The sequence below is a fragment of the Ceratotherium simum genome, chromosome 11 (assembly GCF_057802395.1).
Source record: "Ceratotherium simum simum isolate JZ-2026a chromosome 11, ASM5780239v1, whole genome shotgun sequence".
Classification (NCBI taxonomy): domain Eukaryota; kingdom Metazoa; phylum Chordata; class Mammalia; order Perissodactyla; family Rhinocerotidae; genus Ceratotherium; species Ceratotherium simum.
The window spans coordinates 73433958-73449903 of record NC_141910.1 but is presented as its reverse complement, the minus strand read 5'-3'; the positions used below and the strand labels follow the sequence as shown (position 1 = coordinate 73449903).

The following is a 15946-nucleotide window of genomic DNA, read 5'->3' as shown; positions in this document are numbered from 1 at the left end:
GCCTCCTTCCCGCTGGACCTAAGGCCCTGCAGCAAGAACAGATGCGGGAGGGAGTCAGGAGGAGAACGGAGAGCTGAGGTCAGAGTCCTAGGACCTGTACCTTCAGGACGCCCCAGGGGATGCTGGAGAGGGACAACTCAGAGGAGGAGGAGATAAAAGAGAAACCAGGACACTGGGCAGTACGTTACTTTTGTTACTTTATGTACATTAATCAGGGGGATTTGCCCATTTGGAACATATCAGCTTGTCTGATAAATTTTAAAATATGAAGATTTTTATATACAAAAATTTAGACTGATTTTTCTATATGAATTTCAGACCTGTTTCCATAACTAAAGTTTATTGATGATAAATATGAAAAGAACTGGGGGGGCCAGCCCCTTGATGTAGTAGTTAAGTGAGCGCGCTCTGCTGCTGGTGGCCCAGGTTCGAATCCTGGCCGTGCACCGACACACCGCTTGTCAGATCATGCTGTGGTGGCATCCCATATAAAGTGGAGGAAGATGGGCACGGATGTTAGCTCAGGGCCAGTCTTCCTCACACACACACAATAAATAAATAAATAAATAAATATTTAAAAAAAAAAACAACTGAGATTTCTAACTGACTGCAAGTTTATTATAAGCTAGCCAACCTACTGTGGCTGTTGAGATCGCTGTGCTGTCTTTGACTGTGTTTACTGTGCGTAACCTGACGCCGGATCACAGAGAACTCATCCTCACTGGACTCTTCATCCAGCAGCTCACAACTGTAAGAATGTATAACACTCAGCCTAGAGAACATTTAAAACAGTCACAGACGATCTATAGTGGCTTCAGGGCCACTAAGAAGGTGAAGAATCAACAACAATGGCACAGGAGAAACAGCTGAGTTTTAGCTTGTGGGGCATGAACACGATGAGGGAGGGCACGCTGGGAGCAAACAGTAAGGGTCCTGGTGCCTGAACCCAGACAGCTGCGTGCTGCCGAGGCCCCACGGGTCCAGCTCTGCTGCTCCAGCTCTGCGGGTCCAGCTGCTCTGCAGGGCCGCCCCGCCTGGAACCCGTGCCCTCCAGGTGGCTGCAGGAGGGGAGGAGAAAGCTCGCCCCAGCCCTTGCCAGGTCTGGCCCCATGGCCCCACCCGAGGTTCTTCTCCGGGAAGGAGGGGAGAGTCAAAGGTAGTGAGCGTTTTTGTTTCTGCCGTGGAAATACACATGGGATCTGTTACTCCCAAGGCCAGAACCAACAGGGCAGGGCTCCTGGGGGATGTTTCCCACATCTTGGCATTTACACGTGAAACTGGTCTCAGGGTGTGTGTGTGCACGAGCACCCTTCTCGGAAGCATTTGTATCTGTTTTCTGTTTTCATAAAAGGAAGTCAGAAGCTTTCCTTCTTTCTCTGTTCTCTGGAAAATTTTAGGTATTTTGGAATTATCTGTTCCGTGAAGGTTTGAATAATTCACCTAAGAAATGCCTCTGCCAAGCTCTTGGGATTTTTGGGCAGCAACATTGATCATTTTTCATAACTTATTATTGTTGTGAATCTGCTTTAATGTTATATGCCTGAAGTTTCTTCTGTTTCTTGGATCAATTTTGGTCATTAGTGTGCCCTAGAAAATCACCTATTTGGTCCATGTTTTCCCATGTATTTGCAAAGAGTTCTGTAAAATACAGTCCTCTTTCATAATTATTTCAGTTTCCTTTCTACCTCTAGTTATTTCTCCTTTCACATTTATAATTCTATTTATGCTTTCTTTTTCTTGATTAGTTCATCCACTTATTACATGTTTCCCTCAAATAACTAGTTTGGGTTTGTTATTTATTTATTTGCTTACTTACTAGATATTCAATACTTTTAACTGCCTTTTTATATTGTTTAATATTTTAAGTTAACTCTCTTAGAAAAATCAGTAGGATTTTAAATCCTAACTACGTTTTAATAATTAAGATGTAAACTTACTTTCTAATCTCAGGAAAATCAATAAGTGGCAAAGAATATTCCAAGATTTCTCTATTATCTTCCACTAAAAAATTAGTTTTGGCCCAAGCCCCACATGAGCTCCATAAGGCCTCGTGGCTCAGAGGGCCAGTGCGGGGTCGGGAGTTGGACAGACCTGGTTTTGAACCCCAGTCTATTCAGTGTGAGCTGTGTGACCTGAGAAAACTGCCAAACTTTTCTTTTTTTTTTTTTTTTTTGTGAGGAAGATCAGCCCTGAGCTAACATCCATGCCGATCCTCCTGTTTTTTTGCTGAGGAAGACTGGCCCTGAGCTAACATCTGTGCCTATCTTCCTTCACTTTATGTGTGACGCCGCCACAGCATGGCCCGACAAGCGGTGCGTTGGTGCACACCCAGGATCCGAACCCAGACCGCCAACAGCGGAGCACGCACACTTAACCGCTACGCCACGGGGCCGGCCCCTCCCTAACCTTTCTGAGCCTCGTTTGTCTCATCTAGAGAATGAAGACATCACAGGTTGTTGTACGAGTTAGCCGGGCTGTGTCTGAAGCACTTGGCACAGCACCCAGCACATATTGAGGGCGCGACAGATCTTTATTAGCGGTAGTAATCTCCAGTGGTCCTCTTAAACAGAGTTTTAGTTAAAGTGAACACACTGCAGGAAATTCAGACGTTCCAGCTGAGGGCGTGGCATTGAGCCTACACTGACTTCCGTTTCTTTTAGTGAGTTAGCAAGTGAGAAGCCTGTAGAAGACTTCACACTGCTGTCCATCCAGGGAAGCGGTGGATAAATGCCGTTCTGTTTTCTTCTTGTGTCTGTGTCATCATTGTACATTTTGTTTTGTTTTTCTTCCTCCTAATGTGGTATTGTTTTGTGGGGTGGTGTCGACAACTAGGAAGGGTCTGAGACTTTCCTCCTTGCAGCCTATGCAGTGAGCTGCCGGTACCTGGATGCTGACAGAAGACGTGAGACTCCCAGGCCAGAGACACAGGACGTTTATTACTCAGAGCAATGGCAGTATAGCCAGAGTGTCATTTTTGTCCCCAAACACCGAGCCCTGATTTCCTGAGGGTAATGCGAAGAGGGCCCGATGATACCTGCAGTGTGTGGCTTTGCTGGAGAGTAAACCTGAACTTGAGGGACCCAAATCTTTGCTGCTGGACAGTGAGCACATGTGCCCTTTGCTCCAGAGGGAGATAATCCAGCTCCCAAGGCTGCACACACATCCCTGGGAAGATGGTGTGGAAAAAGAGCAGTCCACGCCTCTGCTCGCAGGACCTCCAGGAGCGCAGACCCAGCTCCCTCGTCTCACAGCAGTGGTCCGAGAATTAATGAGGGTTTGGGCTCCTGAGTGATAGATGCTTGCCCTGAAGAGGGCGAGTTAACTGGTGCCCTCCGCTCTCCTCTACTTATTAGACTGCCAGGAGCACAGACGTACCTTGTCTCTTGATAATCACGTGGACAAAGACAGTCTCGTGTAGGGGGTCTCGCTGTCATGCAGAATGCTGTTCCTCCAGGCAGCTCTGGAACACAAAGGCCTCTGTTTTTACCTCACCCTTGTGTGTAACGTTTTTTTATAACAGGATTTTTCTTAATTTTCGTATATCTCTCATTATAAGCCTTAGATCGTTGGTTTCCTTCCTTATGTTTTCGAAGGCAGAAGGAGACCTGAATATCCCTTAACAAGCCCCAGGCTGTGGTTCTCCAGCGATGGCTGCGCAGGGAGATGTGAAGCCATGGGGAGTCCCAGTGGATCAGCTTCATGTTATTAAGGGGGCTGAGCGGGCTTTTTCCTTATGTTTGATATGTTTGACAAGAGTAGGGTGTGGGTTTTTTACAAAATTCTGTATTATTGGGTCAAAATATGACTTTGAAATTTGTAAGTTTGATGATCTCTATCATTTTACTGGTCAGAAATAATCAAAAAAAATTAATTTGGGGCCTGCCATATTACACCAAAATGTAATTTTTCTTTTTTAGTCATTCATTTTATTTTTATTTTACTTAATGCTATGCCAGGATTCCTTTCAAAGGGTACAAATTAAAAACTTAAGACTTTTTAACATGGCATGTGTGTTAACAACTTAGTTTCTGACATACAGATGTTGACATCCCACTAGATCCTAAGTGTGCCTCTTTTTTCACAAAGAGTAATGTCTAGTAAATGGTTACCAAGGTTTGCCCCTGCCTGATCCATAAATGTCTCGTATCCTAACATGATATTCGGGAACTATATATGTAGACGTAGATACAATATTTCTTTTGTCACCTGAACTGACTAAATAATTTTGTCAAAGCAGATTGGAGACATAAAAACAGCTGAACAGTATTTTCAAGATGTGGAGAAAGTAACACAGAAATTGGATGGACTACAGGGTAAAATAATGGTTTTAATGAACAGGTATATATTTTAAAATTGAATTATTTTCTCAAATTTCCCAAAAGAGTTTCAACTCTACTTACGGAGTTGTAAAGCCCGCTAGAGAGAATGCTCCTCTCCGTACTTCTTCCCATCCTCTGTCTCTCAGAACTGAAACTGAGTAGATCCTACACCTGAGAAGCATCTTGGCATTTTCTTGAATTGCAATCATGTTCTTTCAGTCATAAAATCTGATTTTAAGATTTTTTTATCCTTGTTTTTCAAAGTGCTGCTTATATTGCCCCCATTTTCAACATAAATCTGCACGAATGTTTACCACCTCCAGTGCACCAGCATGTTGAAGTCCTGTGTTTTGGTGATCTGTGATTGGCTTGCGAGCAGAGCAGTGCACAACGCGTGCGGCTCTGTGTTTGTGAGTGTTGGTTACGATGAAGCCTGCGCCCGGGTGAAGCTCACACAAGAACAGAGAGTAGGCATGGAGCAGGTTTCAGTTTTTGCAGCAGGAAAACATTTAGGTGAAGTTATTGTGTCTAAATTAATACAAGTGAGACCTGCTTTAATTTGCTAGCCAGATGCATGGGGTGTTCAGTCCAGAGGTGCCACCCGCCCAGTCTGGGCAGCACTGACACCGGCCTGCGCAGGATTCAGTGCTCTGGGGAGCAGTGTGCCCTCTGGGCAGTTTGGGAGCCGCCCTGTGGGTTTGGCTGGTTCACATCAGCCTCTTGACATTTCCTGGTTAACACTTTACATGTCACTTATGTTCCAGAGCTTTCCTTCACCTTGGTCAGAATAACTTTGCAGAAGCCCACAAATTCTTCACAGAAATTTTGAAGATTGAACCAACAAATGCAGTGGTAAGACACTTCAACAGGTGTGAGCTCACACCGGCGCGCCTCTCCCAATCCACTGGTGTCAGGCACCTGCAGGGGTGGCTGGGGGAGGTTTCCAGCCCCGCTCAGCCCCTCTCAGCCCTTCTCAGTCCCCGCTCAGCCCCGCTCAGCCCCCAGGCCCAGAAAACCAGGTCGCCATGCGCAGGGCCCGAGACTGGAGTGGGAGCAGGCAGCTGGTGCCATCTGTCCATTCCTGTGTGTGTCCCTCTCCAGGCCAACAACAATGCGGCCGTGTGCCTGCTCTACCTGGGCAAACTCAAGGACTCCCTGCGGCAGCTGGAGGCCATGGTGCAGCAGGACCCCAGGCACTACCTGCACGAGAGCGTGCTCTTCAACCTGACCACCATGTACGAGCTCGAGTCCTCCCGCAGCGTGCAGAAGAAACAGAGCCTGCTGGAGGCCGTGGCCAGCAAAGAAGGGGACAGCTTTAACACGCAGTGCCTCAAGCTAGCGTAGGTCATGCGCTCCGGGACCCCGGGGTCTTTGTCGACGGTGTACATTGGAGCTGATAGAGTAATGTGACTGAGGATTCAATAAAGCCTCCTTCACCGGTGTCTGAGGGCATGTCTTCTTGATCCGGAGCCCTGGCCGAGGCCCTGGCTGCTCGGCAGTTTGCTGAACTCCAGCCAGCTCGATGCCGGCAGCTCCACCGCTGTCTGTGGGTGCAGGGGGTAAACACACCCTCAGAACGGCAGTCACGGACAGGAAGTCCGTGACGTGTCGGGTCCCTTTGGTTTACTCCTGGAAGCCAACCTGCTTCGTTTATTAGTTCTGAATCTCCTCAGAGAAAAGCTGAGAAATGTAATGTAAGCCATCCTCACTGTATGCCTGGTGTTCTAGAGGATTTATAAATAATGGAAGAGAAATACCACACAGATTGCCATTCATCTTCTTTCTCTCATCTTCCCCCACATCCCAAAACACATCTGTTGTATTCATCTGATTCCTTTTCAGCCAGTGCCGCACACTCGGGCACGCGCGGTGAGGGGTGAGAGACTCTGTCGTGTACATTGCGGGGTGGGGGCTGCATCTCAGGGAGTCGGCGGAACAAGGGAGCACTCAGCGTGCACCTGCCCGTGGGGCGGGGGGCGGGGGGGGGCAGGTGTGTCTGAACCAGCACACGTGACTCTGTCTTCTCGCGTCTAAGTGTCAGGACATGGCTTTAATGTTTACACGGTGGTTCCTGCTTTTAAAAAATCTGAAGCACCTGAAAATTTCTTCAGTTTTCTAAAATTCTTCTGGCAAATGTCCTTTAAATAGCTAGCTCTTCTAAAACATTTTAAAATATAATTCATTTTAAAGACTCTGACATAGGGCCGGCCCCGTGGCTTAGCGGTTAAGTGTGCACGCTCCGGTACTGGCGGCCCGGGTTCAGATCCCGGGCGCGCACCGACGCACCGCTTCTCCGGCCATGCTGAGGCTGCGTCCCACATACAGCAACTAGAAGGATGTGCAGCTATGACATACAACTATCTACTGGGGCTTTGGGGAGAAAAAGGGAAAAAAAAGGAGGAGGATTGGCAATAGATGTTAGCTCAGGGCCAGTCTTCCTTAGCAAAAAAAAGAGGAGGATTGGCATGGATGTTAGCTCAGGGCTGATCTTCCTCACAAAAAAATTAATAAATAAATAAAACTGTTAAAAATAAATAAATAAAGACTCTAACATAAACATCTATTGCATAAAGCAAAGGGAAGCTGTATTTCTATTCATTTTTGTAATAGAGTAAAAACATACAGCATCCACCTGGCGACGGTCTCAGCGCATTTGTTGAAATATAGATTAATTACACATTAAAATAGGAGAAAAAGATGAGAGGGCCAAAGGAACTGCTGGATGGATACTAAAGGAGGTTTTAAAATCTTTCTCTTCAAGAAGAGAGAAAAATAAAAACTTATGTTTCCAAAGCCAAAAACTCTGGGGGCCGGCCTGATGGCGCAAGCAGTTAAGTGCTCGTGTTCCGCTGCGGCGGCCCGGGGTTCGCCGGTTTGGATCCCAGGCGCGCACTGATGCAAGCCATGCTGTGGCAGCATCCCATATAAAGTGGAGGAAGATGAGGCACAGATGTTAGCTCAGGGCCGGTCTTCCTCAGCAAAAAAAGAGGAGGATTGGCAGATGTTAGCACAGGGCTAATCTTCCTCACAAAAAAAAAAAGCCAAAAACTCTGATGATGACATCATTCGAATCCCTTCACCATGAGTGTTTTCCTTGCACTCTGGCCTCGGGGTGAGACAAGGCTCAGCCTCCAGCGGGAACCTGGCGGAAACCAAGAGGCGTCTCGTGGGGACGTCATTCCCAGGTTGGTGGTTCAGAACAGTCCCGGTCAGTTGTGCGTAAAAGCAGATAATGTTGTGCAGCCTCCCTCGAGACAGAAGCCAGGCAAATTAGAAATAGGACTGAAGGTTCCCCAGTAAATTGGTACTTGCGTCGCAGAATCCACTCCCCCTCCCCGGTCCCTGCTCCCAATGACTGGCGCCTCCAGGAGGACACCCCGAAGGCGGGCACGGCGGGATGGGCACTGAACCCGCTGTCTGGGGAGCCTGGGACCTCAAGGCTCACAGATGTGGACGTATCACCTCACTCCTCAGGCACTTCTGGAAGTCCTTAAAGGTAGAAGAGGGAAACGCTGCTCTGAATGTCTGTAATGTCTGGAGAATAGTCGTAATTTATCTAGTTTACACAGTTTTCCTTTATCTTAAAATTTTAAAAAGTTAAATGCATCCCTAAAATATGAGAGTCAAGTAGAGTGAATGATTAAAGAGCTTATATTCCAGCTAGAAAACCAGAAACCTCCTGAGAGCAGGTGGGCCTGCTGTTGGATCAGTGGTTCTCAAAGTGGGGCCCAGGCCGGCAGGATCAGCATCTCCTGGGAATGGCTCAGAAATGCAGATTCTCGGCCCCACCCCAGACCCTCTGCATCAGACGCTCCAGGTGGACCAGCAGTCTGCGTGTCCACAGCCCGCAGGGCCTCCGATGCTTGCCTGCTCACAGGAGAACCCGTGTTGGAGCCTGGGGGCTGCAGTCAAAGTCCTACGACCTTGGAGCCTCCTCTGGCACGGCTGCCACCTTTCCTGCATCCTCTCCAAGGTCCCTGCCTGGAGCCCTCTGGCTCTGCATCTCTCAAGTCTGGGTCAGAGGTCGCTCTGCCTGGAAGCCTTCCTTAAACCCCCTGGAGGATGAGGGCACCCCCCCAGTCCTCGCTCCCCTTCTGCTTTCATTCTGGGACCTTCCAGGCTGCCCCCACCGGCACAGCCCTTGCACATCCCCCACTGCTGGGCTCTGGCTGGAACAGCCTTTGGCCTCCTGTAGCGATCCTGGGGAAGCTTCCCAGCCCTCTCTGGCCAGCCACGCCTCCCAAGTGATCCCCCTGTGGTTTGCACAGAGTCAGGGCTCAGCAGAGCCTGCGGCACAGAGGTGGGCCCAGACGTGTGTGCAGCAGGACAACTCGAGGTCCTCACTGGCATCTTACCCACGCCCCAGGCCCCCAGGTAGCCCTTGTATACCATGGGCTCCAAACACATACAGACAGCAGTTATGCCAAGAACACCTCTGCTGGCAAGGACAGGAGAGAGGATCCAGGACCCAGATGTCCACAGGTCCTGCTCTGACCAGGAACAGGCCCGATTCCAGAGATGAGACAGGACCCAGAATGTCCTGCCTCGTGTCGAGCCTGGGACGACGGGAGCCAGGCCGCCACGGGTCCCAGCCCGGAGCCAGGGCTGCTGCTGCCCTGCTCTCTAGGCACTGCATGGTCGGACAGTTAGTGTGCCAAGGCCACCAGGATGTCCTGGTCACAGAGCCACATCACGTGGCTCTTTTGCAGGTGAGGAAGGCCAGTAACAGCCCACGCTGAATGCCCCATCAGTTCAGAGAGAAGAGCTGAAGGTCGAGCTACTTCAGCTTAAAAAACAGAAGGAAGGGGGCCGACCTGGTGGCGCAGAAGTGACGTTCATGCGCTCTGCTCAGGGGCCCAGGGTTCTGATTTGGATCAGAACCTGATCCAAATTCTGATCAGGCATGGACGTACGTACCACTCAAGCTGTGCTGTGACAGTGTCCCATATACAAAATAGAGGAAGATTGGCACGGATGTTAGCTCAGGGCCAGTCTTCCTCAGAAAAAAACAAAAAACCAAGAATGGATATTTCTTGCAGTCCTGAGACTGTGGCCCAGACTTGAACTCATTCAAATGGTTAGTTCTGGGCCAGCGTCTCCCAGAGCCGTGTCCTCTGTGCAGAAAGCCATGTCATGTCTGGTCTCCAGCTGGACTGGGGCCTCCTGAGGCAGGCTCTGCCTCCCACCCTCCTGTGCCTCCAGTGCTGTCACGTACTCAGTCTCCCTCAACCCCTCCTGAATAACCGAGCAAGAACAAACACCGCAGCTCTCAGGCTCCTCTCCCGGGCAGGGGATGAACGCAAACCACACACTTCTCCCAGCCACACACACTCGAGGGAACTCGAAATATCCAAGAAAGTCGAGCGATTATTACTCTCCAGTGCATGTAACTAAGAATGACGGGCTATTTGTAACGATTTGCATGTTAAAAAGCCATAACAATTTTCTTATCAACTATTATTATTATACCACTGATAATAAAACTCGCACTTGCCCAGAAAGAAGCAATCTTGCTCTCCCATTTTTCTCCTCCTGGATTGTTACAGGAAAAGCAGACTCACGGATTTCTCAAACCGTGGCGTCTACTGCATAAATGCCATTTCAGCATGTTCTCTGCATTTTATTAGGGAACACAAGTTCTGTTCAAATAAACACGCTATGGGGGCAACTGAATTTATAACTTGCAAACTCTGAACCATTAAACAGAGGCTAGAACGCCCACCAGGAGGCACGAGCGCCCTGCGCTGAGAGAATCAAGTACAGCCCTGGGCTGGGTCCCTCTGCTCGTCCAAATCCTTCCAGGTCTTAGAGGGCCACCTCCATGAAGTCCTGGGTCACCCTCGCAGAAGCGACAGACCACGCTCTGCACGACCCCTAAAGAGCCTTATGTGGTGCACCCACTAAGAAGCAAGCCCCCAAGCACAGGGGCCTGCTCTGCCACTGGCGTTCTAGAAGAGCAGTCGGCAGACGTTTTCCGTGAAGGGCCAGAGAGTAAACGTTCCAGGCTTCTCGGGCCTCGTGCCGTCTGTCGCGTATTCTGCTTTGGTTGGTTTTTGTTTCCACAACTCTTCAGGACTGGAAGAACCACTTTAAATTTAAAGGTCATTCAGAAACAAGTCCCAGTCCGTACTGGGCCCGCGGGCTGTAGTTTGCTGACCCATGTTCTAGAACAGCACCTGGCACAGAGCAAATGCCCCCAAAATAGTTTCTGCATGAATATCACATCTTTTCCAGTGTGACAACAAAGCAAAGGGATTGAGGGCGTGGGATTGAGAGCATGGGCCTGCGCCGTGGTTGCGTGGCCTTGGTTAAGAAACTGGGCTTCTCTGCACCTCAATTTCCCTTCTCGCCAGAGGATGACAGTCTTGTTACAGCTTCCTCACGGGCCTCCTTGTCCCCACTCTGGCCTCCTCCCCAGTCTTCTGTCCCCACGAAGCAGAGAGACTGTGCCCCAGTCTGTCCCCAGCCCTCCCCTGGTTCCTGTCTCAGAGTGAGGGCCATGAGCCCCATGAGGTCTGCCCCCACTCCCTCCGACTGCTCCAGCACCACCGCTCCCCTCTGCTCGTTCCACCCACCCTGGCCTGCAGCCACAGGAGGCAGGTCCTGCCTTGGGGCCTTCGTACCTGCTGCTTCTCACACCTAGAAGAAAGAGGAAAGGCCACGTGAGGACACAGCCAAGGAGAGAGGAGAAACCAACCCTGCCGGCACCTCTATCTCAGACTTCCAGCCCCCGGAACCGTGAGAGAATACATGTCTGCTGTTGAAGCCACCCGTCTGTCGTATCTGTTACAGCAGCCTGAGCTGACTGAGACACCCAGACATCTGGGGACCCACTCCCCACTTCCTTGAGGTCTCTGCTCAAACATCATGGGCAGCTGTGAACAAGCAGGGCCCCCCACCCCACTCCTCACTCACCGTCTCTCTGCTTCACTCTGCTCCCCCCTTCACCTTCTATCCTGGAGGTCCATGCTCACTGTCCACCCCTCCACCCCCTGGAACGGGCCTCCAGGACACAGGGAGGATACCGCGGTATCCTCAGGCTGGGGAGGCGTCTGCTCACAGTGACCGTCGCAGGAGTGAGCGAGTGCACAGGACCCCCGAGACTACAGGGTGGACCAGGAGCTCACCCGCACCAGCTAAATGCTCACTGGGCAGGGGAGGGGTGTCGTAAGTTCTGGAAGGCCACACCCTGAATTGTGAGAGTGCTGCCGCCCCGCCTGTGGACTGGATCGCCTCCTAGGGGGCTGGTGGGGGGATGGCTTCTCTTTTACCCTCGGCTTCACAATTGCTTGGGTTTTTTGTTTTTTAAACACCAGCATATATTCATGTACTGTGATAGTCACGTGCACACGCACCCTCAGGTTCTGCGTGGACAATTCACTCAAATGAACAGACCCATCCTTAGAACACAGAGTCCCAGGGGCATTCCCTCGGGCTGCACAGGAGCCTGCCCAGCTCGGTCCATGAGGCTCACCCAGGGCAGGACCCCACCCAGGAAACACTCACAGGATGGGCTGTGAGGACCGGCCTCTGCCGGCACAGAGGTGGGCTGTCCCCGAGTTCTCCCACGTCATCTGGAGGAGGCATCATTCATTCAGGGAGCGTCCCCGGGATGACTCTGCGGCTTCCGTGCCGGGCGCCATGCTGAGTGCCTGCGTCAAGGCTAATCCTCAAGCAACCCCTCGAGGCAGAGGCATCCAGCACTCTCGTGAGCCAGCTAAGGACCCACGGATGGCGCCAAGAGCCAGGACCAGCCGAGCCCCTGGCCCCACTCAGCAGAGGCCAGGCTGGGCCTCAGTGTCTACACTGCACCTCCCACGTGGCACCACTGGCCACACTGAGCACTTGAAACCAGGGTGGTCCTGATTCAGCGTGCCCGAAAGACCTGAGGAAACACTTGGTAAAAGAAGAGTATCTCAATAACTTTTATATTGATTACCTTCTAAAACCATCGTATTTTGGATGTATTAGATTAAATAAAACATCTAACCTTATCGTGGCTACTAGAAAATTTTAAATGCATATGTGGCTCCCATTCTATTCCTGTTGGACAGCGGTGAAGAAACACACACATACAGAAATACGACGTGAAGTGATAGATATTATTACGGAATCAGCAGGGGGGTGATTAACCAGACTGGAGAGGGCAGAGCAGAGAGGCCAGGTGAGATGATGGAGGGGACGTCTGATGACAAGGATGGCTTGTCACCTGAGTGGAGGCGCAGAGGGAGGGAGCCAGGCCCCTGGTCCTGAGTCTGCCGTTCGTGCCTGAGAGAAAGAAGCCGGGAGCAAAGGCCTACAGCTGCGAGGGCCACATGCAAAGTTCATGGCTCGGGGCTTTCTGGTGAGCGGAGAGTTGTCCCCGCCCTTTCCTGGGTTTGGGTTCCTGCTAGCCCAGGAAAGAGGGTCTCCTTCCCTCTGGGAGGCGGCGGGTGGCACGTGTGGCTCCTCCACATCCCCTGCAGGGGGACGCTTTGTCACCAGCACAGGACTCAAGTGGTAACAGCCTGTTCTCCTCCCTCCTAGCCACGCTGGCGGCCGGCAGACCCCGCGTCCCCACAGCGGGTCCCAAGTCGAGACTCAGGGCACAGGAGGGGAAGTTCGCTCTGCCCGTGGCCAAGGCACATCCTGGCCCGGCTCTCCAGGGACCAAGGGACCTTTGAGCCTCCTGAGCCAGTGACTCGTGTAACAGGGAGTGATAGCTTTGTGGTGAGATTCAAAAGGGCTCCTGTTTGCCCAGGAACCACACAAGATGGACAGAAAACAGGTCAGTCCCCTCACCCATCCACCCACCCACCCTTCAGGAGAAAGGACTGAGTCTTTCCCTGTGATCGTGGGTCACAGAGCAGTGCGGAACCGTACAGGCCTCCACCCAGGCCCGCTGAGGGATCAGGCACTGTCCCCACCAGGAGCCTTTTCTCCCCGACTCAAACTCCACAAACCAGCAAGGCGCTGGATGTGTGCTGGTGGGGCCTCAGGGAGGAGGCACTGCCAACCTGGCGGGAGGACTCAGTGTGAAGACCGCTGGGGTGGGCGAGGGGTGAGAACAGAGGAGGGAGATGACAGGATGGCGACCGGGGATGCACCCACAGGAGACTTTGCTGACCAGGGCTGTGGAGACAGCACGGAGCACCAGAGGGGTGACCAACCAGATGTCAGGTGCGGGCACACAAGGCCCACAGGTTGACAACCCAGACAGCTGGTGCCGATGCAAGGCTGGAGGTGGACTCTGGCGACCAGTTGGCACCTTCAATTAAGGATTCTTCAGAAAGGAGGAGACTGCGCCCACCCGTGTGGTGGGGCCGGGAGACGAGTAAGGTGGGGGACGGCGGCGGGGGTGGAAGGGTCCATGACAGAGACACGTTCCTGGGGCAGAGTCAACAGAGCCGAGCAGCAGACCGGACGCGGCAGCAAGGAAGGGTCATGGGGATGCCACCCACCAAGATGATGACCCCAAGACACCAGGGAGTGGCAGGGCCAACGCCACGGTCAGCGTCTGCGATGTGGACAGCCCAGAATGCCGACAGAGCCTGCCCTCTGCCATCTGCTTCCCCCTCCCGGTTCCTCCCCTCACCTGGGAAACGCCCGGCTTCGGGGGAGGCCACACGGCGGGAGTCTCCTGCCCCACCAGCTGGCTGAGCTTGGGTGGGAGCTGAATCCTCGAACCTCAGGATTCTCGTTTGAAAAAAGGGCAACAAGACTGTGTTAGTTTCCTGAAGCGGCCACAGCAAATCACCCCAACTGAGGGGCTGAAAACAACAGTGATCTCTTCTCGCACAGTTCCTGAGGCCGGAAGCCTGAGGTCCAGGGTCGGCAGGGTGGGCTCCCTCTGGAGGCTCAGAGACAGCAACATCCCCCGACCCGCTTCAGGCGTCAGGGCCCCAGGCAGCCCTCAGCTTGTGGCCGCACGTCTCCCTGTGTCCTCTGTCTCCCTGCGGCCTCTGTCTCCCTGTCCTCTCCTCACCAGGACCCCAGGCCTTGATTTCAGGCCTGCCCTGACCCGGGTGCTCTCACGGAGGTCCTTCCCAGTCACACCTGCACAGACTCTGTTTCCAACAAGGTCACAGTCGGAGGCTCCCTGCTGACATGCGTTTTCCGCGATCGCTGTTCAACCCACCACCCCTGCGCAGCAGCATTCCTGTGAGGACTGGAGCAGAGTTCTTAAACACTAGAAACCAGCCCACTGTGCTTTCCACGTTCTGAGCACCTCAGGACGTGCTCTCACGGAGCCTCCCCATAGCCCTACTCCCTCACAGTTGGGGAAACCGAGGCACAGAGAGCTGGAGTGACCTTCCCAAGGCCACAGAGCTCTGCGGGGAGCAGAACTGGACTCGTCGCCTCCCAGAAGGGCCAGCACCTGTGCTCTCGTCTACTCCATGTCCGCTGTCCTCCTGTCTCCGCAGGGCTCCCCCCGCAACACGCCAGCCCCCAGCAGCCTCTCTGAGTAGGTAGAGGAGGTGACAGGGGGCAGCCTCTCTGAGCAGGTAGAGGAGGCGATGGGGGGCACCCTCTCTGAGCAGGTAGAGGAGGCGATGCTGCTGCGGGCACCTCCCTCCCAGGATTTCGGGAGGGCGTGAGCACTGGGAGGCCCCAGGCAGCTCAGAGCCAGCAGCACTGATGCCAAGACGTGTGGCCACTGGCCGGAAGCCCTGGCCCAGGGACAGCGGCAGGACAGACCTCGGAGAGCACGCCTCTATCCCTGGCGCTGCCAGTGTTGTCCTGTGTCCTTGGTCCCTGCCCAGTGTCCTCCTGTGGGGGCAATCAATAACATCAGGCGCTGCAGTGTCCTGTTCACCAGAGAACCACAGGATTCATTAACAACAGAGCAGGCCCAAAAATAGACAAGTGCAAAGCAAATCATCCTGATGTCACCGCTCTGTCCTTTGCCAGGCTGTCCTACCACCCGGAGGAAATTCTTTTTTTTTTTTTTTTTTTCTGTGAGGAAGATTAACCCTGAGCTAACATGCGATGCCAATCCTCCTCTTTTTGCTGAGGAAGATTGGCCCTGGGCTAACATCCGTGCCCATCTTCCTCTACTTTATATGAGAGGGCACCACAGCATGGCTTGACAAGCGGTGCGTCGGTGCGCGCCCAGGATGCGGACCTGCGAACCCCAGGCCGCCAAAGCAGAGTGCGTGCACTTAACTGCTACGCCACCGGGCCGGCCCCCCACTCGGAGGAGATTCTATCTGTGTTTTCCAACAGTGATTTTTTTGGAACAGTTTGTGCAAAATAAACACAAGTACTTTTAACATGGGAAATAAAAGATATTAAAATATAATGAAAAACGAAGGCAAAGGACGGGGTCCTGATGGAGGGCTCCTTTCCTAAAAAAGCACCCTCCACTCCAGGGCCGTCACCCACACCAGGGTGAGGTCGCTGTGCACACAGGCCCAGCCACCCCCAGACCACCGTCCTGGGCGGCGTCCTCCTGCCAAGACAGTGGCCAGTGCCCCGGCCCCCACTGCATTAAGAGGATGCTTTGAAAAACAGTAACTTCCTAAGGCAGAAAACTGAGAACAGAATACACAGAAATTCAGAAAAGGGCGCCTGCATCCAGGGAAGGTGAGCTGCGGGTTCTTCCAATGGACCAGGGCCTGGCTGCAGGCCGAGCCGTGTGGGGCTCT

General features: G+C 52.4%; 1 protein-coding gene across 1 annotated transcript in view; it reads left to right on the top strand.

Moving 5' to 3' along the window:
* The window catches only part of TRAPPC12 (trafficking protein particle complex subunit 12), a 98630-nt gene extending 92552 nt beyond the window's left edge, over window positions 1–6078 (top strand). The window contains exons 10-12 of the mRNA XM_004436440.2: window positions 4238–4338; window positions 5084–5171; window positions 5421–6078. Of these exons, the coding sequence (XP_004436497.1) occupies window positions 4238–4338; window positions 5084–5171; window positions 5421–5663 (432 nt within the window). The 3' untranslated portion in view covers window positions 5664–6078. The remainder of the gene's footprint in view (window positions 1–4237; window positions 4339–5083; window positions 5172–5420) is intronic.
* Window positions 6079–15946: the final 9868 nt, after the last annotated feature.